Source organism: Schistocerca gregaria, chromosome 8 (genome assembly GCF_023897955.1).
Source record: "Schistocerca gregaria isolate iqSchGreg1 chromosome 8, iqSchGreg1.2, whole genome shotgun sequence".
Lineage (NCBI taxonomy): Eukaryota > Metazoa > Arthropoda > Insecta > Orthoptera > Acrididae > Schistocerca > Schistocerca gregaria.
The window spans coordinates 478,891,784-478,918,160 of NC_064927.1; the positions used below are offsets into that span (position 1 = coordinate 478,891,784).

Below are 26,377 nucleotides of genomic sequence, written 5' to 3' on the forward strand. Positions count from 1 at the left end.
CGTAGGGAGTGATGACCTGGGATGAAATTTATAATAAAAAAAGGTCAAAATAAAATTTAATCTATTCCACTATAAATTCATGTCATTATTTGAAATTAGCGTTCCTCATTAGCTAATTAGAAGGGACACTAAACAGCCATGTAAACAAACCATGGATCGCTAGAGGGATTAAAGTATTTTGTGACAGGAAAAGGGAAATGTACCTTTTGGTAAGAACACGTAGGCATCCTGCAGTAGTTGCATTACTAAGAAATGTTATTAAAAATCAAGGAACATGCAATTACGCCAGAAATCAACAGAAATCAACAGACTTAAGGCTATATTTAATGTACTGAAACGAGAGACGGGACAACCAGCCGCGGAACAAGATAACACCAATATTATACTGAACGGAAGGACTATAAATGATGAGTCACAGGGAACTAATGTTTTTAGTAATCATTTCTTAAATATAGAAGAAAACATGAGGACAAAATGTTTAAGAGAAAAATCACAGTAGTTAGTTGAAACAGAACCCTCATAAAATCACGTCAATATATCACCAACGTCTACTTCTGAAATTAAGAAAATTATACATTCTCTCAAAAAGCCCGTATAGCTTTGATGGTGTTTCCAGTAGAGTACTAAAGATTTGATTCCATATAACAAGCCCAGTCTTAACCGAAATATGTAATGCATTTCTAACTCACGGCATTTTTCCAGACTGACTGAAATATGTCGTTGTTAAATCCCTTTTTAAGACAGGTAATAAGAGGGATGTAAATAACTACCGACCTGTCTCACATTTTCTCAAAGATTTTAAAGGCGATGCATTATAAAATAGTTCCTCATCTAAGCAACAATAACATCCGTAGCAAATCACAGTTTGGGTTTCAGAAGGGTTGCTCTACTGAGAATTCCTACATGTTCACTCACCAGACTTTACAAGTATTGCCGGCCGGTGTGGCTGTGAGGTTCTAGGCGCTTCAGTCTGGAACCGCGTGACCGTTACGGTCGCAGGTTCGAATCCTGCTTCGGGCATGGATGTGTGTGATGTCCTTAGGTTAGTTAGGTTTAAGTAGTTCTAAGTTCTAGGGGACTGATGACCACAGATGTTAAGTCCCATAGTGCTCAGAGCCATTTGAACCATTTTTACAAGTATTAAATTATAAAATAGTGGCGGTTGGTAATTTCTACGACTTATCTAAGGCGTTGACTGCGTGAATTAATGTATTCTCCTAGGGAAATCGAAGTTTTATGGGACTGATGGGGGATAATATCATAACTAACAAAAAATGCAGACATGTGTACTTAGTAATTCAGTCAGTATAGTCCAGGGACATAATTCTGACGAATAGGGTGCCCCAAATCTCAATCTTAAGTCCACTGTTGTTCTTCAAACACACAACAAGCAGAAATCGTTATTTTGGCAGATGACACTAGTATTGCAACCAATTCAAACATACAGAAATAGAAGAAGTAGTAAACAAAGTTCTTAAAAGTAATTTTGATTGCTTTTCTGCAAATTGTCTCACCTGCAATTTTAAAAAGACGGAACACATTCAGTCCTGCACCTTTACGGGTACGACACCAACAGTAAGTGTAACACATGACGATTAAGTAATAAATACTGCGAAAACTTAGTAATCCTTAGGTGCCCATATTGATGAGAATTTAAATTAAAAAAGCACATTTTGGAACTCCTAAATCAACTTAGTTTACCCACATTTGACATTGCAAATCTTGGGGAGAGACATATCAGTAGGCTGACATGTTTTGCATGGTTTCATTCAGTAATGTCATATCGAATAATGTTCTGCGGTAACTCATCTTTAAGAAGGAAAGTCTTCATAGCGCAAAAACGTGTTGTAAGAATAATACCCACGGTCATCTTGTAGACATCTGTTTAAGGATGTGGGCATTCTGACTAATGCTTCACAGTATATTTATTCCCTCATGAAGTTTGTTCTAAGTAATCCACTACAATTCAAAAGGAACAACGATGTATGTAATTACGTCACCAGAAAGAAAAATGACGTTCACAATAAAGTTGAATTTAGCATAAAAAGGAGTGCCCAGTGGTGCAACAAAAATTGTGGATCACACACCCAGCGATACAAAAGTCTGACAGACAGCAAAGTAAAATTTAAAAATGAACTGAGAAAGTTTCTCCTTGACAACTACTCCTGTTCCATGGGAAAATTTCTGTTATTGTAATGTTTAAAAGGTGATTGGTAAAAATTACTAACTTACATCTGCGTGTAAAAAAAAGGAATGTTCAGAATTTAACCTAACCACACGTACAAATTAATTTGTGATGTGAATGTACGAGGCATATTTTTTAAGTAAGTACCGTTCTGAAATTTAATAAAGGCGTGCTAAGATAGCTCTAAAATTTTATTTTTACATGAAAGCCTATACCTTAATCTACTCACTGTCGCCATTACAGTCTGATTCTTGCTTATTTACGTTGTGTACTGAGCGTTTAAGATGCCTCCGATAATTGTGAGTTCCGCCGACTCTGAAGTACGGGGTGTTATAAGATTTCTTAGTGCTCAAGGCCTAAAAGCGATCGATATGCATTGTGAGATCTGTTCAGTTTACCGAGAAAACATCATGAGTGATGGAATGGTAAGAAAATGGGTGAGAGCATTTAAAGATGGCTGCACAAATGTGCATGATGAACAACGGAGTGGGCGCCCTTCGGTCGTTAATGAAGGTTTGGTGCAGGAAGTGGACAATAATGTGAGAGAAAACAGACGCTTTATGCTTTCCTCCTTGCAGGATGACTTTCCTAATGTTTTTCGTAGTGTTTTGTACGGCATTGTCACCGAGCACTTGAATTACCGAAAATTGTGCGCACGTTGGGTACCGAAAATGTTGACTGATGTGCATAAAACGAAAGGTTTAGACAGTGCATTGACTATCCTTGAGCGGTAACACAACAACGGTGATGATTTCTTAAGCCAAATTGTTACGGGCGATGAAATATGGGTGGCCTACGTCACACCTGAATCAAAACAAGTTGAGCGAGGGCATCGTTTTGCTGAAAGGCAATGCCAGTCCGCATGTGGCGAATCAGACCAAAGATCTCATCACATCTTTTCGATGGGAAACTCTCGATCATCCTCCGTACAGCCCCGATCTTGCGCCCAGTGACTACCATCTGTTCCTGCACTTGAAGAAAAACCTGGGCGATCAGCGTCTTCAAGACGACGACGAAGTCAAAACAGTGGTGATGCAGTGGTTAACAAGTCAGGCGGCAGACTTCTTTGAGGAGGGTATTGAAAAACTGGTACAATGTTATGACAAGTGCCTCAGTATTGATGGAAATTATGTAGAAAAGTAGACTAAGGTACAGGATTTCATGTAAAAATAAAATTATTGAGATATCTTAGAACGTCTTTTTTAAATTTCAAAACGATACTTACTTAAAAAACACGCCTCGTAAGATGACTCGTTCCGCATCATTACGATCTACCGTACAAAATGATCCATGGGACATGTAACTAACTAACTAACGAGATACACTGCATGAAATAACCGTAGAAGTCAATGTGGGACATACGACGAACAAATCCATGAGGACAATGCGGTGAAATTTTATGTTAATGTGTTATGGCAGCAGACGGCTGACGCGAGTGTCTTCGTTAACACCACGACGTCGCCTGGAGCGCCTCTCCTGGGTTGGTGACCGCATCGTTTCGACCCTAGACGACTGGAAAACCCTGGCCTCCTCAGGTGAGTCCTGATTTCACTTGGTAAGAGCTGATGGTAGGATAAGACTGTGGTAAAGATCCCATGAAGCAATGGACTCAGGTTGTCATCGAGGCACTGTGCAAGCTGACGGTGGCTCCATAATGGTATGGGCTGTGTTTACATGGAATGGATTATGTCCTCTGGTCCAGCTGAACTGATAATTGACTCGAAATGGTTGTATTGTATTCTACTGTATGTTAAATGGGGACCTAGAAACGACGGTGAGGTTCCGTCCAAGCCGCAGCAACAGTGGTCCACAACCCCACGACGACTACCGCAGTCCACTTCACGCCTCGGCCGCCCCACACCGAACCCAGGGTTATTGTGCGGTTCGGCCCCCGGTGGACCCCCCATATAACGTCTCACACCAGACGACAGTAACCTCTACGTTTGCGTGGTAGAATAATGGAGGTGTACGCGTACGTGGAGCACTTGTTTGCGCAGCAATCGCCGACATAGTTTAACTGAGGCGGAATAAGGGGAACCAGCCCGCATTCGCGGAGGCAGATGGAAAACCGTCTAAAAACCATCCACAGACTGGCCGGTTCACCGGACCTCGACACAAATCCGCCGAGCGGATTAGTGCCGGGGACCAGGCGCTCCTTACCGCTCAGATAGCCGTTTTTTCTTCATTTTTATGGTCCCGTACGTTAGTCGGTAAAAAAAGGAATCCTTATACGATCACTTTGTTGTCCGCCTATCTGCCTGTCTGTCTGACTGTTAAAAAAGTTTTCTCTCAGATGCCTAACAAGTTGAAAATTATGTCTCGTGCTCACGCCTATGACCCCTTGCCGGTGTAATAAATGTGAAACTGTAAGTCAATGCAACTAAAAGATGCGGCCGTTTGTGTCGCATATTTTGATACTCACAAACTCACTCACCAAAATCTGTAGCGTGCTTCCCGTTGGTCAAGAATCATGAAATTCGGCAAAAACACAGTGATTCACAGTGCAAACAAAGCAAAAATCCGATATCTATAAATCTGTAATTATATCATAAGGAAAGGAAATTGACATTTGTTATTAGAGAGTCTGTCTGTAAGTCTGTTAAGACCGTTTTTTTTCCCAGGAACAGGTACACGTTTGAAGATGCGAATGTTTGTTTGACATACAACTTGAAACGCCGTACTTATGTGCACCAATTTCTTCTGGAAATCTGATAAGGGAAAAATTCCGAAAGGTGTCATATGGGCAATACAGTGAGGTGACAAAAGGCGACGGATATATCCTACTATAGAAGTCCATAATTGATAAGGTTTTGCCGCTGCAGGATTGTTGCACGAACTGACCTCTCACTTATGTCTGGTTCTATGGGATTCATGTTGGAAAATCTGGGTGACCAAATCATGAGGTCGAATTGACCTGAATGTTCTACAAGACTAATCGCTAACAATTGTGGGGCGACATGGCATACTGTAATGCACAAAAATTCCATCGTTGTTTGGGCACATGAAGTACATGAATGGCTGCAGATGGTCTCCAGATATACGAAAGTAACAATTCGAGAGCCTGGCGATGTTCGAACCCGCACTCTTTCACACCATAGACTCTCACGTTACCACTGCCCTTTGGAAAAGCTTAAGATGACGTCATTTTATCTATTTATATACTCAACCAGTTACAACGACGTATGAAACTGGACCGTCTCTGTGATGATAACTAAATATGTGAAGCCGAAGCGCTTCTTGTGCGAAAGAATCCAATAATCTTTCGCTAGCGATGTGTACGAAATGTGCGTGTTTCGTTACCTTCGTTGTGCGGCATAAAAGGACCGGACCTAGAAAAAAAAGCCAGAGAAAGAATCAGAAGTTAATTCACCATTTGCTGTGGCAGTTTGCCAATGGTGAACAGTTCAGGCATGACGTTGAGCGCTTATATTGCAGGGAGACACCTCCATCACGATAAGTGTGAACTATGAACTACACTACTGGCCATTAAAATTGCTACACGAAAAAGAAATGCGGATGATAAACGGGTATTCATTATACACATATACTATACTAGAACTGACATGTGATTAGATTTTCACGCAATTTGGGTGCATAGATCCTGAGAAATCAGAACCTAGAACAACCACCTCTGGCTGTAATATCGGCCTTGATACGCCTGGGCATTGAGTGAAACAGAGCTTCAATGGCGTCAGGTACAGCTGTCCATGCAGCTTCAACACGGTACCACAGTTCATCAAGAGTAGTGACTGGCGCATTGTGACGAGCCAGTTACTCGGCCACCATTGACCAGACTTTTCCAATTGGTTAGAGATCTGGAGAATGTGCTCGCCAGGGCAGCAGTCGAACATTTTTCGTATCCAGAAAGACCCGTACAGGACCTGCAACATGCGGTCGTGTATTATCCTGCTGAAATGTAGGGTTTCGCAGGTATCGAATGAAGGGTAGAGCCACGGGTCGTAAGACATCTGAAATGTAACGTGCACTGTTCAAAGTGTCGTTAATGCGAACAAGACGTGACCGAGACGTGTAACCAATGGCACCCCATACCATCACGCCGGGTGATACGTCAGTATGGCGATGACTAATACATGCTTCCAGTGTGCGTTCACCGTGATGTCGTCAAACACGGATTCGACCACCATGATGCTGTAAACAGAACCTGGATTCATTCGAAAAAATGACGTTTTGCCATTTTTGCATCCAGGTTCATCGTTGAGTACACCATCGCAAGGCGCTCCTGTCTGTAATGCAGCTTCAAGGGTAACCGCAGCCACGGTCTCCGAGCTGATAGTCCATGCTGCTGCAAACGTCCCTATCTGTTGACTCAGGGATCGAGACGTGGCTGCACGATCCGTTACAGCCATGCGGATAAGATGCCTGTCATCTCGACTGCTAGTGATACGAGGCCGTTGGGATGCAGCACGGTATTCCGTATTACGCTCCTGAACCCACCGATTCCATATTATGCCAACAGTCATTGGATCTCGACCAACGCAGACAGCAATGTCGAGATACGATAGACCACAAACGCGATAGGATACCATCCGACCTTTATCAAAGTCGGAAACGTGATGGTACGCGTTTCTCCTCGTTACACGAGGAATCACAACAACGTTTCACCAGGCAACGCCGGTCAACTGCTGTTTGTATATGAGAAATAGGTTGGAAACTTTCCTCATGTCAGCACGTTGTAGGTGTCGCCACTGGTGCCAACCTTGTGTGAATGCTCTGAAAAGTGTATCACAGCCTCTTCCTTCTATCGGTTAAATTTTTCGTCGGTAGTACGTCATCTTCGTGGTGTAGCAATTTTAATGACTACTAGTGTAATTTTAATCAGACTATAGACCGCAACAACAACAGTCAATATACTAGTTGAGCATCAGGTTTCGCCTGTAGGTAGGATCGAGTATCCGGGTACCATCCTTCGTCCTTTGAGGAACTGCTGCGCGGGCTGTGTCCGACCTCCACCTAGGGATCACCTCGTCAGCGCGGGGCCGCAGCGGGTATTTAAGGGACCGGCGGGCGGCTGATGCAGCAGTCAGCGAGCGCCCGGAGAGGACAGACGCAGCCACCAACATGTTCGGCCGCGCATTGCTTTCCTTGCTCCTCGCCCTACTCGCGGCCTCTTCGACGTCGACAGACTACCACAGTACGGGTGCGTAAAAGGCGGCGACTTCTGGCTGCAGCGCATTCTGGCGTCTCTTCTGTTTGCTTTCCTGACGACCAATAAACATCTGTTCTTGAGTACCGTTTGTGAAACAGCTATTTAATTACTTGCATGTGAAATGGATCGTAAGTTACACTCCAAAACAACGCACCACGAAGGGATTACCCAAACGGGTCGCGAATGTCAAAGTCACAGTTTGAATTTCTAAAGGGTTCTGATATTGAGAAGGCTATCTACACTTACAGTGAAAATGTGCTTACTTCATTGGACAAAAAATGGCAGACAACTGGTATATTTTGTGATCTGTCAAAGGCATTTGACTGTGTAAATCGCAATATCCTTTTAAATAAATTAGAATATTATAGTGCAACAGGAAATGCTGCAAAATGGTTCAAATCTTATATCTCTGGCAGGAGATGTTATTAGGAAAGAGACATGTATCGAGCTATCAGGCATTATCCAACTGGGAACTAATTACATGTTGGGTCCCACAAGGTTCCATTTTGGGGCCCTTACTTTTTCTTGTGTGTGTCAGTGACCTTTCATCAGTAACATTACCAGATGGCAAGTTTGTTCTGTTTGCCGATGATACAAACATTGCAATAAATAGCAAATCAAGTGTAGTCTTAGAAAGATAAGGTAATAAAATATTTGTGGACATTAATCAGTGGTTCCTAGCCAATTCTTTGTCACTAAACTTTGAAAAAACACACTACATGCATTTCAGAACTTGTAAGGGGGCGTCCCACGAGTATATGCGCAACATACGATGACAAGCATATAGGAGAAGTGGCCAGTATTAAATTCTTGGGATTACAGCTTGATAATAAATTCAACTGGGAGAAGCACACCACAGAATTTCTGAGGCGTCTTAACAAATCTCTATTTGCAATGCGAATTGTGTCAGACATAGGGGATATAAAAATGAAAAAGCTGGCATACTATGCTAACTTTCATTCCATAATGTCATATGGGATTATTTTTTGGGGCAATTCATCAAGCCAATCTAAAGTTATCTGGGCGCAAAAACGTGCAGTAAGAGTTATATGTGGTGTGAACTCAAGAACATCCTGCAGAAGCCTGTTTAGGGAACTAGGGATACTAACTACAGCTCCCCAATATATTTATTCCTTAATGAAATTTGTCATTAAAATATATCACTTTTTCAAACCAACAGCTCAATTTATGGAATCAATAAGAAAAATAAGAATAATCTTCACAATTATTTAAAGTCACTTAGTCTTGTACAAAAAGGTGTGCATTATTCAGGAACACACATTTTCAATAACTTGCCAGCAGCCATAAGAAGCTTAACAACCAATGAAATTCAGTTTAAGAGAAGCCTAACGGACTTATTGGTGGCCAACTCCTTCTACTTCATTGATGAATTTCTCAGTAGAGCCAACTGATTTGTGTGTGTGTGTGTGTGTGTGTATATAAGTACAATATAACCTCTGCACAATTTCAGCGCAGGAATGTGTTCATTGTAAATAAGTGTGTGTGTGTGTGTGTGTGTGTGTAAGTACAATCTAACTTCTGCATCATTTCAGTGCAGTAATGTGTTCATTGTAAATAAGTATTATAGTAGTTGTATTACGCGTTTATTACCTTATAAATAAATAAAAAAACTTTTCTATTTTAAATTCAGTGCATTAGTATTTGTAAAATGACTTTCATATACTGTACATTAAAAAATGACGATAATTCCTCTTGGGACATGTGGAATGGTACATTTGCTTATTTGCTTTAGTTGTAAATATTTGCCATGTGTTATTGTTTTTCTGACATGTTCCACATCCTGGAGGACCACCTCACTACGGATCAAATGGAATGAAAGTAAATGTAATCTAATCTAACCTAATCGGTAGATATGTTGTAAATTTACAAATAATGTCAGAAATATTAAATAAGAGAAAGAGCTCCACAAATGGAACAAGTCAGTAACACGTTGGTGCACCTCTGGCCCTTATGCAAGCAGTTATTCGGCTAGGCAGTGGTTGATAGTGTTATTGGATGTCCTCCTGAAGGATACTGTGCCAAATTACGTGGAATTGGCTCGTTAGACCGTCAAAATCCCGAAGTGGTTGGAGGGCCCCGTCCAGAAAGCTCCAAGCGTTCTTACTTGGGAAGAGATCGGTTGTTGGTCAAGTGAGCGTTTGGCGAGTACGAAAACAAGCAGTAGAAATTTTCATCTTGCCCAGGATGGGCCACAATACGGGGAGTAGAATATCGTCGACGTATCGTTATGCTACAAGGGAGCTGCGGATTACAAACAAAGGGGCCCTGCTATGGAAAGGCGGCTACCAGGTTGAAATTCATTGGGAGAGTCCTTAGAAAATGTAGTCCATCAACAAAGGATGTGGCTTACTAAACACTCGTTCGACCTATACTTCAGTACTGCTCATCAGTGTGGGATCTGTACCAGATCCGGTTGACGGAGGAGATAGAGAAGATCGAAAGAATAGCGGCGCGTTTCGTCACAGGGTTATTTGTAACCGTGATAGCGATACGAAGATGTCTAGCAAATTCAAGTGGTAGACTCTGCAAGAGAGGCGCTCTGCATCGCGGTATAGCTTGCTCGCCAGGTTTCGACAGGGTGCGTTTCTGGATGAGGTATCGAATATATTGCTTCCCCCTACTTGTACCTCCCGAGGAGATCACGAATGTAAAATTAGAGAGATTCGAGCGCGCACCGAGGCTTTCAGACAGTCGTTCTTCCCGCGAACCATACGCGACTGGAACAGAAAAGAGAGGTAATGACAGTGGCAAGTACAGTGCCATCCGCCACACACCGTTGGGTGACTTGCGGAGTGTAAATGTAGATGTAGATGTAGACCACTTTTAGTTGTCAGACCATATGGCGGGCAACAGTCAGGTTGGTACCCTAGCGCTGTCCGGGTATCTCCATATACGTTCTCTCTGTTCATCAGGCCTCAGTTCCGAGAGGGACCCATCAAGAAAGACAGTGAGATTCCAAAGCGAAGACGTTGCTAAAGTCGCCCCAGACAGCAGTGGGATACCAACCTGGCTGTCGCTCCTCTATATAGTCTTTCCATAGCAGGACCCATTTGTTTCTCATCCGCGTCACCCCTACAGCACAGCGATCCTCTGACGACATTCTTCGTCCCGTTTTCTTGCCCTTCACGGAGAACCCCACTGGGCCCACATTTGAGTAAGGCGATGCCAGCCCGCACACGGCGAGAGCTTCTTCTGCTTGTCTTCGTGATTTCCAAACCTACCTTGACCAGCCAGGTCTCCAGATCTCTCCCCAACTGAGAACCTGCAGAACATTTTGGTCGGGGCCCGCCAACCATCTCGGCACTTTAACGATCTAACGCTCCAACTGGACAGAATTTGTAACGATGTCCTCAGGAGGACATCCAAAATATCTGTAAACTAGTGCCGAGCCAAAAAAGCAGCCTGCATAAGGGCCACAGGTAGACTAACACGTTATTGACTTACTCAGTATGTGAAGCTCTTCTCTTGAACAAATCATCGAATATTTCTGAAATTTTAATCACTTGTTGTTCTGTACATGTACCTCACACGCAAGTCGCCGAATTGCCGAACCAAAAAGACTTGCAATGCGGCGGCCGAATCCCGAATTGGATACTCTGGCCAATAAATGCCATACGCTTATTTCATCTCACATCTATCGATTACCGTTCCGTTCGCATAATTCCTTCATGGCGCGTTGCTTTTTCTTTTGTCTTAGAGAATATACTTTCCCAGCAAAAAATATGGCAACATGCTGATGTTTTACTTGAACATCAACCTACTCTTTTTTACATTTAGCGATCTGTTCTCTCTCTCTCTCTCTCTCTCTCTCTCTCTTTGGTCAAGTCACTACGCACCTTTTAAATTGCCGAACTATTGTCACAGCTTCTAGTCTGATCGTTTCACTTTCAAAAGACATATGTGAACGCCATCATGCATACGACTTATTTCTCTCCCATCTGTCTTATCTGTAGGTATGTCTGCATCCAAACCAACGTTTGATACATTACCGGCCAGGACAAAACCTTGACTTATATCAGAATGATACAAAATCCTTGCACTGGCTAGTTCTTTTCTTGGGACTGTTCAGTGCGCTTCTTAAACTGATACTCTGAAGCAACACAATTACACAATTTAAAGCTTGATTCTGTACAAATCACCGATAAAAGGAACAGGAGCTACTAAATAACTTGAACTGCTTTTCAGTTCGAGACCTTGCGAAGTTTTTTATGGCACTGATTTTACTTATGTGAGGCTCAACCAGAGACTTCGTCGCCTCTGTGACGGTCTTGGCCGCAGATTTCTAGACTTGCGCTATTGGGTGGGGAATTGTAGGACGCCCCTAGATAGGTCAGGGGTGCACTACACAAAGGAAGCGGCTACTCGGGTAGCAGAGTACTTGTGGCGTGCGCAGGGTTTTTTTTTTTTTAGGCTAGGCAGTAGTGCGAGGTGTCCTGGTGAACACTCACCAGTCGACGTGCAGGCAGGGAAATCAGGATGCGCTCAATGTGAAGACACTTCAACTATCAAGATATTAGCAGTAAATTTTCAGAGTGTTCGGAATAAAGTTCCTGAATTTACTGCCCTCCAGTAAGCGTGTGGCGCGCATATTATTCTCGGGACTGAGACCTGGCTGAACCCTGAGATAGCAAGTCCTGAAATATTTAGTGAGGGTTGGAACGTGTATCGGAAAGAGAATTAGACACCGTAGGAGGTGGTGTCTTCATTGCAGTTGACAAAAATATTGTGTCTACTGAGGTCGAAGTACAGCGTGACTGTGAAGTTATCTGGACACGTTTAACAGGGATAGGAGAAACAAAGTTAATTGTTGGGTGTTATCAGCGGCCACCAGGTTCCACCGTGACAGTTCTAGATTCATTCAAAGGGAGTCTACAATCTTTATCGGAGAAGTACCCGGATCATGCTATATTAGTCAGAGGCGACTTCAACCTACCTAGTATAGACTCGGATGTCTATGGATTCATTACAGGTGTACAGACAAGCCGTCGTGTGAGTTACTTTTCAACACATTATCCGAAAACTGTCTTGAGCAGCTAAATCGACAGCCAACGCGTAATGGAAATGCTTTAGAGCTGTCGCCCTACCAGACCTCATCGACGGTGTCAGTGTTGAGACGGGGATTAGTGATCATGATGTTCTAATTACTACTACGGTTACAAAAGTTAAAGTGTCGGTCAAGAAGGCTAGGAGAGTATTCTTACTAGAAAGAACAGATAAGCAGTTGATAGCATCCCACTTAGTAAATGAATCGACTTCATACACTTCCGGTACGATGGACGTGGAAGAATTATGGGCAAATTTTAAACACATTGTAAATCACGCATTGGTGAAGTATGTGCCGAAAAAGTGGGTTACTGACGGAAAAGCCCCACCGTGGTATAACAGCGCAATTCGGAGAATGCTCAGGATGCAAAGACAGTTGCACTCGCGGTACAAGAAAGATCGGGAGAATGAGGACAGGCAAAACTTAGTAGAGATTCGTGCTGCTGTAAAAAGAGCGATGCGCGTAGCATAGAACCACTACCACCGTCATACCTTAGCAAAAGATCTTGCTGAAAACCCACGGAAATTCTGATCTTACTTAAAATCGGTAAGCGGGTCGAAGGCTTCCATCCAGTCACTCACTTATCAGTCTGGCCTGGCAACGGAAGACAGCAAAACGAAAGCTGAAATTTTAAATTTAGCATTTGAGAAATCTTTCACGCAGGGGGATCTTACAAACATACCGCCGTTTGAGTTCAAATGGTTCAAATGGCTCTGAGCACTATGGGACTTAACATCTATGGTCATCAGTCCCCTAGAACTTAGAACTACTTAAACATAACTAACCTAAGGACATCACACAACACCCAGCCATCACGAGGCAGAGAAAATCCCTGACCCCGCCAGGAATCGAACCCGGGAACCCTGGTGTGGGAAGCGAGAACCCTACCGCACGACGACGAGATGCGGGCCCATTTGAGTCTCGTACAGATTCCCCTATGGAGGACATAGTGATAGACATCCCCGGGGTTGTGAAGCAGCTGAATGGGTTGAAAATAATAAATCGCCAGGTCCTGATGGGATTCCAATTCGGTTTTACAGAGAGTACTTTACTGCATAGGCTCCTTACTTAGCTTGCATTTATCGCGAATCTCTTGCCCAACGTAAAGTCCCGAGCGACTGGAAGTAAGCGCAGGAGACGCCTGTATATAAGAAGGGTAGAAGGACGGATCCTCAAAATTACAGACCAATATCTTTAACGGCGATTTGTTGCAAGATTCTCGAACATATTCTCAGTTCGAGTATGATGAATTTTCTTGAGACAGAGAGGTAGCTGTCCATTCATCAGCACGGCATTACAAAGCATCGCTCCCACGAAACGCAACTCGCGCTGTTTTCCCATGATATCTTGCGATCCATGGATGAAGGGTATCAGACGGATGACATATTCCTTGACTTCCGGAAAGCGTTTGACTCGATGCTCCACTGCAGACACCTAACTAAGGTACGAGCATATGGGATTGGTTCCCAAATATGTGAGTGGCTCTAAGACTTCTTAAGTAATAGAACCCAGTACGTTGTCCTCGATGGTGAGTGTTCATCGGAGGTGAGGGTATCATCTGGAGTGCCCCAGGGAAGTGTGGTAGGTCCGCTGTTGTTTCCTATCTGCATAAATGATCTTTTGGATAGGGTAGATAGCAATGTGCGGCTGTTTGCAGATGATGCTGTGGTGTACATGAAGGTGTCGTCGTTGAGTGACTGTAGGAGGATACAAGATGACTTGGACAGGATTTGTGATTGGTGCAAAGAATGACAGCTAACTCTAAATATAGATAAATGTAAATTAATGCAGATGAATAGGAAATAAATCCGTAACGTTTGAATACTCCATTAGTAGTGTAGCGCTTGACACAGTCACGTCCATTAAAAATTTGGGCGTAACATTGCAGAGCGATATGAAATGGGACAAGCATGTAATGTCATTTGTGGGGAAGGCGGATAGTCGTCTTCGGTTCACTGGTAGAATTTTGGGAAGATGTGGTTCATCTGTAAAGGATGCCGCTTATAAAACACTATTCTTTAGTACTGCTTCAGCGTTTGAGATCCCTATCAGGTCGGATTGAGGGAGGACATAGAAGCAATTCAGAGGCGGACTGCTTGATTTGTTACTGGTAGGTTTGATCATCACGCGAGTGTTACGGAAATGCTTCAGGAACTCGGGTGGGAGTGTCTGGAGGAAAGGAGGCGTTCTTTTCGTGAATCGCTACTGAGGAAATTTAGAGAACCAGCATTTGAGGCTGACTGTAGTAGAATTTTACTGCCGCCAACTTATATTTCGTGGAAAGACCACAAAGATAAGATAAGAGAGATTAGGTCTCGTACAGAGGCATATCGGCAGTCATTTTTCCCTCGTTCTGTTTGGGAGTGGAACAGGGAGAGAAGATGCTAGTTGTGGTACGAGGTACCCTCCGCCACGCACAGTATGGTGATTGCGGAGTATGTATGTTGATGTAGATGTAGAGGCAAAATGTCTGCTCGTGTGATGACATGTTTAGTTAATGGTATCGTTCACATGTTCAATATGTTCGATTTTTTTTGCGCCTAATTATGAATCTCTGCAAACTGAGTGTGACTAGCTATCGAAAAAGCTTGCAGCACTTTCTCCAATAGCGCCACAGATTCTTCCCTGTACTAAAGTGCGCGTCATTTATGCTGGCGGTCGAGTTTAGGTTCGTTCTGCGTATCTGACGTCACAAAACACAGTCACCCAATGAACAGAGAACAACGTTGCCAGATCTCGACTGCAGTGCAGAGCATGGTCGAGTGTCTCCAGTTTTAGAAACGTTCAGTCATAAATAAAGTGATAGAACAAAAGCAATTTCTTGATAGCAGAATTTTTTTTATAGAAAGTTTGGAAATAAATTCTTTATACCAATTGCTTATTTTTATATTAAATAATTAAACCAAACAAGCAATAAGACTCCTAATTCAGGCGATAGCAAGGAAAGGTGTTCGTATCAATCTCACGAACCGCTTTTTCGCAATAAAGAACGGCGGTAATTGATTATTTCCTATTGCACTTCGACGAAGCATGAGTAATTCATAGTCATACCAACAGTGTGTCAGTATTTTGCGTGACGTGTTAGAGTCCTCATTGAGATTTACAAGCCGAGAAGTTACGTTAGCGTAACGGGTAAGGTGTTGGGCTACAAAGCAAAACGTTACGTTTTCAACCCTTGTGTGGTGCATAATACTTTCTTTGTTTAAAAACAACATGGAGGTGTCTTACTTCACGAATTTTATTCGTTTTTTGAAATTTCTAGTGCTTTGTCTCTTCATTAACCCTTTCGCTGCTGCATTTGGCCCAAAAATTTGATTTTTACACGTCTTCTTGACTGATACCTTCCCCCCATAAGTAACTAAATTTTGTTTCGATGTTCAACGCAGTTACTGTGCAGCATTAAATGTAGTAAATCATTGCACGAAATTTTGAAGAGTTTGCAGAGGTAAAAGTCCAGAGCGTATACTTTCCGTATGGTCGATTTTAGTTGCCACAATGTTAAGAATGAAATGTGGACAAGATACCTAAATTTCATATAAAATTTACTGTATAACAATATATCATTTAATTTAAGTACCACATAGATGTCGTATGTAATATAGAGAAATAACCCGTCTTTCGCGACTGTAATAAAAGTTTTATTTACACCGGGCGCGTTTGGCATTATTTTAAAGCACTTCCATCAATGAAAGGTATGGCACATACACAATGGTACTCATGTTCTCTTTCTTGTTTTGGTTCACAGTCGCAGTTTTACCAATGGTATTGAAATATATCCCTCTTCTGCAACTGTAATAAGCGACTTATTTAGACCAGACACGTTTCTCTCTTTTGAAGCATCTTTAGTGGACAGTATTTTGTCTCCTGCATTGCCAAGTCACCTTTCGTAGTTTTGTGCTTCGGTAACACAATATTCAACGTTTGCGTCGGATGATCAGTGTTTTAGCAAATAAATGCTGTTTGTGTGTGCCACATACAAATATTATATTTGACATAGCTCAGAGTAATTCACTGATAGACGATATATTTAAGTCCTAATGATTTTATAAGTCCACAGTTATGTTTATTGAATTTTGTCTACTTCCTTTTGATTGATTGAAGTGCTTTAAAATAAAGCCAGAAGTGCCCAGTGTAAATAAAACTTTTGTTACAATCGCAAAAGATGGAATATTTCTTAATATTACATACGACACGTATGTGGTACTTAAATTAAATGAGGTATTGTTATACAGTAAATTTTATATGAAATTTAGGTATCTTGTCCACATTTCATTCTCGACATTCTAGCAACTAAAATCGACCATATGGAAAGTATACTCTATGGACTTTTACCTCTGCAAACTCTTCAAAATTTGGTGCAATGGTTTAGTACATTTAATGCTGCATAATAACTGCGTTGAACATCGAAAAAAATTAAGTCATTTATGGGGAGAGGGTATCAGTCAAGAAGATGTGTAAAAATCAAATATTTGGGCCAAATAGTTTTTGTGGAATCGAATGATAACAGTGCCAAAGCAGTCGGAACGCCATGTGTCAGCACAGGCGAGCAGTGCAGTGACAAAATCGGGCACAGCGCAGAATGCAGGGAGCACGTCTTTGTAGCAGCGACAGGGTTAGTGCGGCCGTGGTGGCTTTACTTCATGAACTGCGCGCTCCCCCTCTAAACGTAAGCTTGCGAACTATGCTATACTATGGCGCTGCTTCTCTTGACGCGTGCGTCGTGTGCAACTGGCAACGCGGCAATCTCCAGCGTCTGGACGGGCAAGCGCGAGCCGCCAAGGTAAAAGAACTGAACTTTTATAGTGTCAGTTAATAAACTTGACACATAAACTGATTCCTTGAAGCAATTCTATCCATAGTATTCTGTATAATTCTTATTTACTGTCCAGTCACGTTAATACGACATTTGACGCGAAGACGTGCGAGAAGTGCAGGAAAGAGTGGATGAGGTTATCTAAGGTACCGACAGGGTTATGGAACCTTGCCGACTGCAGTACCACAGACAGCTACCTTATGTTTCCGAGATGAAGATCCACGGCGCGAACAGTCTGATCGAGGTGGTATCACAGACTCTCGATTGGGTTTAAATCCACTGAGTTTGTTGGTTAACGAGAACGGCAAACTCATTCTGCTGCCTTTCGAACCACACATGCACAGCACAAGTTGGTGACACGTTGCATCGTCCTCCTGGATGATTTCATCGTGCCTAGGAAAAACAAACTTAATGCGGGGGTTGACGTGATCTCTAAGGATACATACATATTTGTATTGATCCGTTATACCTGATGGGATTCCAATTAGGTTTTTCAGAGAGTACTCTACTGCATTGGCTCCTTACTTAGCTTGCATTTATCGCGAATCTCTTGCCAACGTAAAGCCCCTAGCGACTGAAAAAAAAGCGCAGGTGACGATTGTATATAAGAAGGGTAGAACGACGGATCCTCAAAATTACAGACCAATATCCTTAACATCGGTTTGTTGCAGGATTCTCGAACATATTCTCAGTTCGAATATAATGAATTTCCTTGAGACAGAGAGTTGCTGTCCATGCATCAGCACGGCTTTAGAAAACATTGCTCCTGCGAAACGCAACTCGCCCTTTTTTCACATGATATCTTGCGAACCATGGATGAAGAGTATCAGACGGATGCCATATTCCTTGTGCGGCTGTTTGCTGATGATGCTGTAGTGTACGGGAAGGTGTCGTCATTGAGTGACTGTAGGAGGATACAAGATGACTTGGACAAGATTTGTGATTGGTGTAAAGAATGGCAGCTAACTCAAAATATAGATAAATCTAAATTAATGCACACGAATAGGAAAAAAGAATCCCGTAATGTTTGAATACTCCATTAGTAGTGTAGCACTTGACACAGTCACATCGATTAAATATTTGGGCGTAACATTTCAGAGCGATATGAAGTGAGAGAAGCATGTAATGGCAGTTGTGGGGAAGGCGGATAGTCGTCTTCGGTTCATTGGTAGAATTTTTGGAAGATGTGGTTTATCTATAAAGGAGACCGCTTATAAAACACTAATATCACCTATTCTTGAGTACTGGTCAAGCGTTTGGGACCGCTATGACGTCAGATTGAGGGAGGACATGCTTCTATTCAGAGGCGGGCTGCTAGGTTTGATCATCACGCAAGTGTTACGTAGACGCTTCAGTAACTCGGGTGGGAGTCTGTGGAGGAAAGGAGGCGTTCTTTTCATGAATCGCTACTGAGGAAATTTAGAGAGCCAGCATTTGAGGCTGACTGCAGTAGAATTTTACTGCCGCTAACTTATATTTCGCGGAAAGACCACAAAGATAAGATAAGGGAGATTAGGGCTCGTACAGAGGCATATAGGCCACACACGACGACGATATCGCTCGGGGAATGCCACGAAAACTTCCCCCAGATCATAACGCTCCCCCTCCGGCCTGGGCCTTTTCGACAATTGTTGCAGGGTGTCTTGTTTTCCAAAACAGCCATCTGTCCGTTGAAGCATAAAACGTGATTCATCTGCAAAGGCCACATGTCGATACTCAGCAGACGTCCTGCTCCGGTATTGGAGTGCAAATTCCAGCCTTCGTCGCTGATGAACAGCAGTGAGCGTGAGTGCATGAACCAGACGTATGCTGTGGAAGCGCATAGGCTGCAACGTTCGCTGAAGAGTCGTTGAGGAGACACTGGTTCATGTAGTAGGTCAGGACCTCAACAGCAACGTGTACACATTTCCGCAGCATTCGTCCATCTTTACCATCTATGCCGCATGGTGCACCAACTTCCTCGGTGCTCGTTTTCGATAGTGCCATTTCGCCATGTATGGTGAACTTCAACCATGCCTGCACACGAATAGCTAACAAATGTAGCCGTTTCGGAAATGCTTCCTCCCTTCGTCCAAAAGGCAGTGAGCATCACTCCTTTTCCGTATTCTACTACGACAATGACTGCATGTTGTCCTGCCCCCCCCCCCCCCCCCCCCCCATCCACCCACACACAGAGCCGATGGTTTCCTTAAGTGCACTTTATTATTTGCCACGATTTTCATAGCTTAGCAGTGAAAGGATAAATGGGCGCGAAAGTTCATAGGATGTGAGCTATTTCGTATGTGTGATAGATAATGGTGTTGAACTTGTGACATATTTTGTTATGGATGTAACACAAATGGCTTTCTTCCCACAGAACTCGGACATCTTGAATAAATAATAAACGATAGTCAATGATAATAATAACTAGAAGTACAGTTTTTGAGACATTATTGTGTTGGAATTTGAATTTGGCGCAATTTTCTATTGGAGGTAGGCCAATAATAAAAATAAATAATAATAAACGATGAATTATAATAAAGAATAATAATAATAAAGAGAAGTATGGTTTGGCAGCCATTATCATTCTGGAATTTGAATGTGATGGGAATTTTCTATTGGAGGTAGGCCAATAATAATAAAAAATAATAATAATAACAAAAAACAAATAGAAACAGTAGATCACATAACAAGCGGATGTACAATACTAGCAAATACAAAATACCCCAGAAGACATGAAAATGTAGCAAAAATAATACATCAACAACTTGCCATACTACATAAACAAATAAAACAACACGTTACCACATACAAGTATGCACCACAAAATGTACTGGAGAATGTTGAATACAAATTATACTGGAACAGAACCATTATAACTGATAAAAAAACACCACATAACAAACCTGACATCATACTCACCAATAAAAAGAAGAAATTAACACTACTAATCGAAATATCCATACCCAATACAACAAATATACAGAAGAAAACAGAAGAAAAAATTGAAAAATACATCTAACTGGCTGAGGAAGTCAAGGACATGTGTCATCAGGATAAAGTTAACATTATATCGATTATACTATTAATTACAGGAGTCATACAACACAATATCCACCAGTACATCAAAGCAACACAGCTACATCCAAACTTATATATACAACTACAGAAATCTGTAATTATTGATACCTGTTCAATTACCCGAAAGTTCCTAAATGCAATGTAACATATACCACACAGTTAAAAGGAAGTCACGCTTGATCAAGGTCTGCATCGCTTTCCATTTTTTACCAGACATAACGTCTGAGAAAGGAAAGAAATAATAATAAATGGTAATAAATAATAAAAAATAGTAATGAATTTTAATAAATAAAAATGAATAATAATAAAGACAAGTACGGTATTGCAGGCATTATTATGTTGGAATCTGAATTTCCCGCCATTTTCTTCTGGAGGCTTAGGTTAGTGGACATAGCCCAATTGCCCTATTTTCCTGCCAAAATTCAAATTTCCCGCCATTTTTCTGAAGGGTTCGGATAGTGGAGTTAGCCCACTTGGCCTATTTTCCTGCCAAAAGCCGCCATCTTGTATGACATCATGCACTGTTGCTATGTCTACACACCCCCATCTTGGATGATGTCACCGCCGCCATCTTGAATAAATTTGGCAACAATGCAGAGTGGCGTCATACGAAGGTTGCCCTACTACTGTTGGGATCCAGCAAGGCATTCCGTATTACTTTCCTGAGCCCACCGATTCCATATTCTGCTAACAGTCATTGGATATCGACCAACGCGAGCAGCAATGTCCGATACGATAAACCACAATCGCGATAGGCTATAATCCGCCTTTATCAAAGTCGGAAACGTGATGGTACGCATTTCTCCTCCTTACACGAGGCATCACAACAACGTTTCACCAGGCAACGCCGGTCAACTGCTGTTTGTCTATGAGAAATTGGTTGGAAACTTTCCTCATGTCAGCACGTTGTAGGTGTCGTCACTGGCGACAACCTTATGTGAATGCTGTGAAAAGCTAATCATTTGCATATCACAGCATCTTCTTCATGTCGGTTAAATTTCGCGTCTGTAGCACGTCATCTTCGTGGTGTAGCAATTTTAATGGCCAGTAGTGTATATTATGCATACTTATTTCAAAATTTATATGTGTCAAAGTACTTAAATGTGTTGAAGTATTCAATAAACCGTCAAAACTTTACTATCCTCCAGAAGTCGTTTTATGTAAGTAGCATACCCTGCTATAACAGGAAAAAGAGGGGAAACAGCTGAAATATTTTCTTGTAGAAGGACAAGAAACACAAATATGCTCCTCTTTAAAAGGCTCTGACAGAAAAGTGAGGAACTAGTTATTTCAGCCCTCATTTCCAGTTCCCTGTAAAAAAAATTTGGCATATGAACATATTCGCGCCTTTTTGTAGAGGAAGAGAGCAACAGAGAGCCAGTGACGATGGAAGAGAGAGGAGACAGTGCTGAAGGGAGAGAAAGAGAGAGGTGGAAGTAGTGGTGGCAGAGAAAAAGTGGCAGTGAAAGAGAAAGAGAGATGGATGAAGACAAAAGCAGTGGAAGCCAAAGAAAGAGAAGATAGTGATTGTCAGTAAAAGACAGTGTCAGTAAGGGAAAAAGAGAGAGTTTTATGGAGGTAGAAACTATCAGAGTAAAAGAGAGAGGAGTCAGATGAGTGGAGACCACACACAGAATTTGTGGTCTGGACCCTCTCAGCTGGCGAACTTTAAGTAACACATAGCACAGGAGAAAATGTAAGACTAACATGAACCCCCCAAGAAGTTTTGAGATTCCAACACATGGGGAAACAATGGCAATGGGAAAGAAAGATTAAACAAGACTATGTAAATGAGAGAGGAGACAGTCGCAGTGGGACACACTGTAAATCACTAGGAGCAAAAGAGGACAGTGGGAGAGTGGCATATACAACAAAGGCAGTGGAGTATACTGTACATCAATGGGAGAAAACGGATACAGTAGGAGAGAGACATAACAGTGGCAGTGGGAGTGTGATGTTGAGAATGAAGGCTTACCTGCAGAGAGAGACTGGGTAAAAGAAGTTAGAATGATCAGCGTACCAACAGTGTGAATGCATTCGCATTCCGAAATTTTTCGTAAGGAATTCGGAATGTGGATTAAGGCGGCTGGTTTCCCATTTTTCCGTAGAGCCTTTTAAAGACCAGCATATTCGCCTCTTTGTGTGTGGATCAATTCCCACCTTAATCCACTTACTTGGCACGTATTTCCTTAGACGACAACTTACAATCAGTTTAATAATCAGTTTAATAGTTGCTATTAATTCATCTACAAGCATCGTATTGGAACCAAATGATGTCCATTTATTGTCTAAGTGAGATGTAAACAATTGCTTATCTGCTCTTTCTACCAAAAATACTCTTCTAGTGTTCTTGATGGACTTAAGAACTTTAGTAAACGTCGTCACTATTATGACATCGTGATCACCAATCGTTGTCTCCATACTTGCACTGTCGGATTAGGCCTGTTTGTAGCTTAAAGATATAAAATAGTTCCTTTACATGTGGGTTGTCGAACGTGCACATTGGAATAGCAAGTGAAGTGAAATCTCAAACACTGGCTGAATAATGCAAGCGTAATGATACCAGCTGTCAATAGTTGATACTATGTTTAATTCTACATTTCTTGTCCTATGGTAGGGGTGATGCAGTTGTGTAATTACGGTGACATTGGGGCTTTTGTTGGCTCGTGTAAAGGAAGATTTACTTGGGGAATGGCGAGCTGTAAAGATGTTTTCTGCTGGAAGCCAGTCTCTAAGCATGTAAAACACAGGAAAACGGTCCGTTGACCTGGCTGACCAGTGTTGTAGAGTAAGGAAAGCCTGCGTGCCATAGAAACGCTTTGTACGTGAAGTGGAAGGAAACATTTTTAACAGTGACAGAAATCTGAAAGACATAAGGGAACATGGAGCCACGAATGTGTGGGAGCAGCCGTTAAGCTCATACGAGGCCAGGTTGAGTATTTGTTCAAACTTTAGTAAAGGGTTCACCGTTTGGCCCTAGTATTTGTTTTGGCAGTGGGAGAGAGTTCCCATCCATGTGTATCAGGATGTCTCTTGACTGTTCATCACTGAAAATCTGTTATTTAGTGGGAAAGCCTTTCTGCCTTCTTCCTCATACCAAAGGAGACATGCACCTTCCTGGTGCCTGCAAGAGTGGGAAGTTGTTAAGCTTCTCTACTAAGTTACCACTGACTAGACCACTGCTTAAAAATGGGGATACGTCTAATGTCAACAACTACCGCCCAATCTCTCTTCTGACTGCCTTAACCGAAATTCTTGAAAAAGTAATGTATTGTAGAGTGGCTTCACACCTTTGTAAAAATAAAGTTTTAACAAAATGTCAGTTTGGTTTCCAGAAGGGTTTTTCAATGGAAAATGCTATATATACTTTCACTAATGAAATATTAAATGCTCTGAGTAACCGGAAGTCACCCGTTGGGATTTTTTGTGCTCTACCAAAGGCTTTTGATTGTGTAAATCATGGAATACTTCTAGATAAGCTCAAGTACTGTGGCATGAATGCGGCAGTGCTCAAATAGTTTAAATCATACGTAACTGGAAGAGTGCAGAAAGTTGAAATAAACAGTTCAAATAATATGCAAAAAACTGGTGATTTCTCGAACTGTAGAACAATCAAGATTGGAGTGCTACAACGTTCGGTTTTGGGTCCTCTGCTGTTCTTAATATAAATTAATGACTTGCTATTTTATATTCACGAAGATGCAAAGCTGGTACTTTTTGCCGATGACACAAGTATAGCTATCACACCCGACAGACAAGAATTAATTGGTGAAATTGTAAATGATGTATTTCAGAAAATCATTATGTGTTTCTCTGCAAATGAGCCCTCATTAAACTTTGACAAAACTCAGTATATAGAGTTCCACACAGTATATGGAATGACACCATTGATAAATACAGACTTCGATCAGAAATCGGTAGCTAAGGCAGAATATTCAAAATTTCTAGGTGTATGCATTGATAAGGGGTTGAACTGGAAAAAACACACTGAGGATCTGCTGAAACATTTGAGTTCAGCTACTTATGCTATTAGGGTCATCGCAAATTTTGGCGATATACATCTGAGTAAATTAGCTTACTACGCTTATTTTCATTCTCTCCTTTCGTCTGGCATCATATTCTGGGGTAACTCATCATTGAGTAAAAGACTGTTCATTGCACAATAGCGTGTAATCAGAATAATTGCTGGAGCTCATCCAAGATCATCCTGCAGACAATTATTTAAAGAGCTAGAAATCTTTACTGTAGCCTCACAAAATATATATATATATATACATTCACTTATGAAATTTGTTTTAATAATCCGAACGAATCAAAAGTAATAGCAGTGTACACGACTACAACACTAGGAGAAAGGATGATGTTCACTACTCAAGGTTAAATCTAACTTTGGCTCAGAAGGGGGTAAATTATGCTGCCACAAAAGTCTTTGGTCACTTACCTAATAGCCTCAAAAGTCTGACAGAAAGCCATATATCATTTAAAAGGAAATTAAAATAATTTCTTAATGGCAACTCCTTCTACTCATTAGCTAAATTTTTGGGTATAGTAACTGGGTAATATCCCAACCCCCCACACCAAAAAAAATTTGAACATATTGAGTGTCATGTAATATTTTGTGTAATGTAATATCTTGTATAGACACCTTTTATTAACCTGACACGTTCCACATCATCAGTGTCGTACTCATGATCAATGGAACAAGTACTAATCTAACCTAATCCAATCTAATCTAATCTGGAATTTCAATGTCTGCTCCAATTGGCTGGTGAGATCCTTAAGCTGGCATAGCTAGCGAAGTTTCGTAGGACGAAGTGAGAAGAACAAGTTTCATCGAGGCAGCGCAGAGAGCATTTCTTCTTGAGACGTCTTAGAGCTGCAGACGGATGTGTCTGTGACTTAGAGGAGGTCACAGATGTCAGCTGAAATTATCAGCCGCTCCTACAGCACATCTTTTGAGTGATAAGTATGACCTCCTGTTTTATCCACCACAATGAGGCGTACGTGAAGTCAATTAATGTATGTCAAGGTTTGTGTTTGCTGATCTAATTTTTACAGCCAGCTAGTTACAACCACTACGTGCTTAGGCAAGACTACTTGTGATTGTTTACAACTTTTACGCTGCCGTTCTTTAACTCGTTAACCTTTTCCACAATCAATGGCCATATTCGTGACATTGTTTTATATTTATTTTATGCATCCACTCACCTGTGCCACGGTTATAGTTCATATTTGCAGATCCTTGTCCGCTTATTAACTGTTTGTATTTTTGATTCAGTGAACAAAGCACTTCATTCCTTTGGCAATAAACCATATTGTTACAGTGGCCATTAGTTTACTTTTGTAGTTTGACGGATCCTGTTATTAATATGCCCGTGTGAGGAGCGACACCTATACTTTCATGCTTGAAGTGCGTCACCTCTAGCAATTTTCATTTACAAAGTCGTTAACCACTACGTGGCCATTTTTCCCTGTAATTCACATGATCTTATAATGAATTTTCCATCTCTGTAGGTCAACAGGGACAGAATTTGTAGCATCTGACGGGTATCCTTATCAGCTTATCTGACACCCCCAACAACATTGTGTGTACCACGTGGAATGAATCCATGAACATTCCAGTGTATACGCAATAGATTAAGTCACCTTCAACCAAGTATCGGAGTATTTTCACGCTACTGGCTATAGGCTTTCTTCGCGCGATTCTCCAACTGTTATGGTAGAAATCGGTGGCCAATAAAAACATGTGACAATTAACTTGCTCATTTAGGCCTGTTGTGTACAGATAACTTCACAGCTTGACTCAATTCAGACCTCGAGAGAGGAACTGTTGTTTAGTGCTACAATATTTCTCTTACGGCGTCTAATCTGTCTTTTAGATATATGAGCCTTGTCTTGCTAAATATTTAAGCGCTTTCTTCTTCGAGTTTCAGCAAACTCTCGGTTTTGAGAATAATTTGAGAGCACAACTTCTCTGGGGGCAGTAAAGTCAGGAACTTTGTTAAGAGTACATCAACAATTTACTGTTAACATTTTGACTGTGGAAGTGTCTGTACGCGGTCTGGTTTCACTCTTTTCGTGTCGACT

The 26,377-nt window shown here is 41.7% G+C and overlaps 1 protein-coding gene across 2 annotated transcripts in view; it reads left to right on the forward strand.

The window, feature by feature from the left end:
• Positions 1–7,235: 7,235 nt before the first annotated feature.
• The window catches only part of LOC126284492 (keratin-associated protein 16-1-like), a 306,103-nt gene continuing 286,961 nt past the window's right edge, over positions 7,236–26,377 (forward strand). For both annotated transcript variants that reach the window (XM_049983455.1, XM_049983454.1), the window contains exon 1: positions 7,236–7,343. In XM_049983455.1, the coding sequence (XP_049839412.1) occupies positions 7,265–7,343 (79 nt within the window). In that variant the 5' untranslated portion in view covers positions 7,236–7,264. The remainder of the gene's footprint in view (positions 7,344–26,377) is intronic.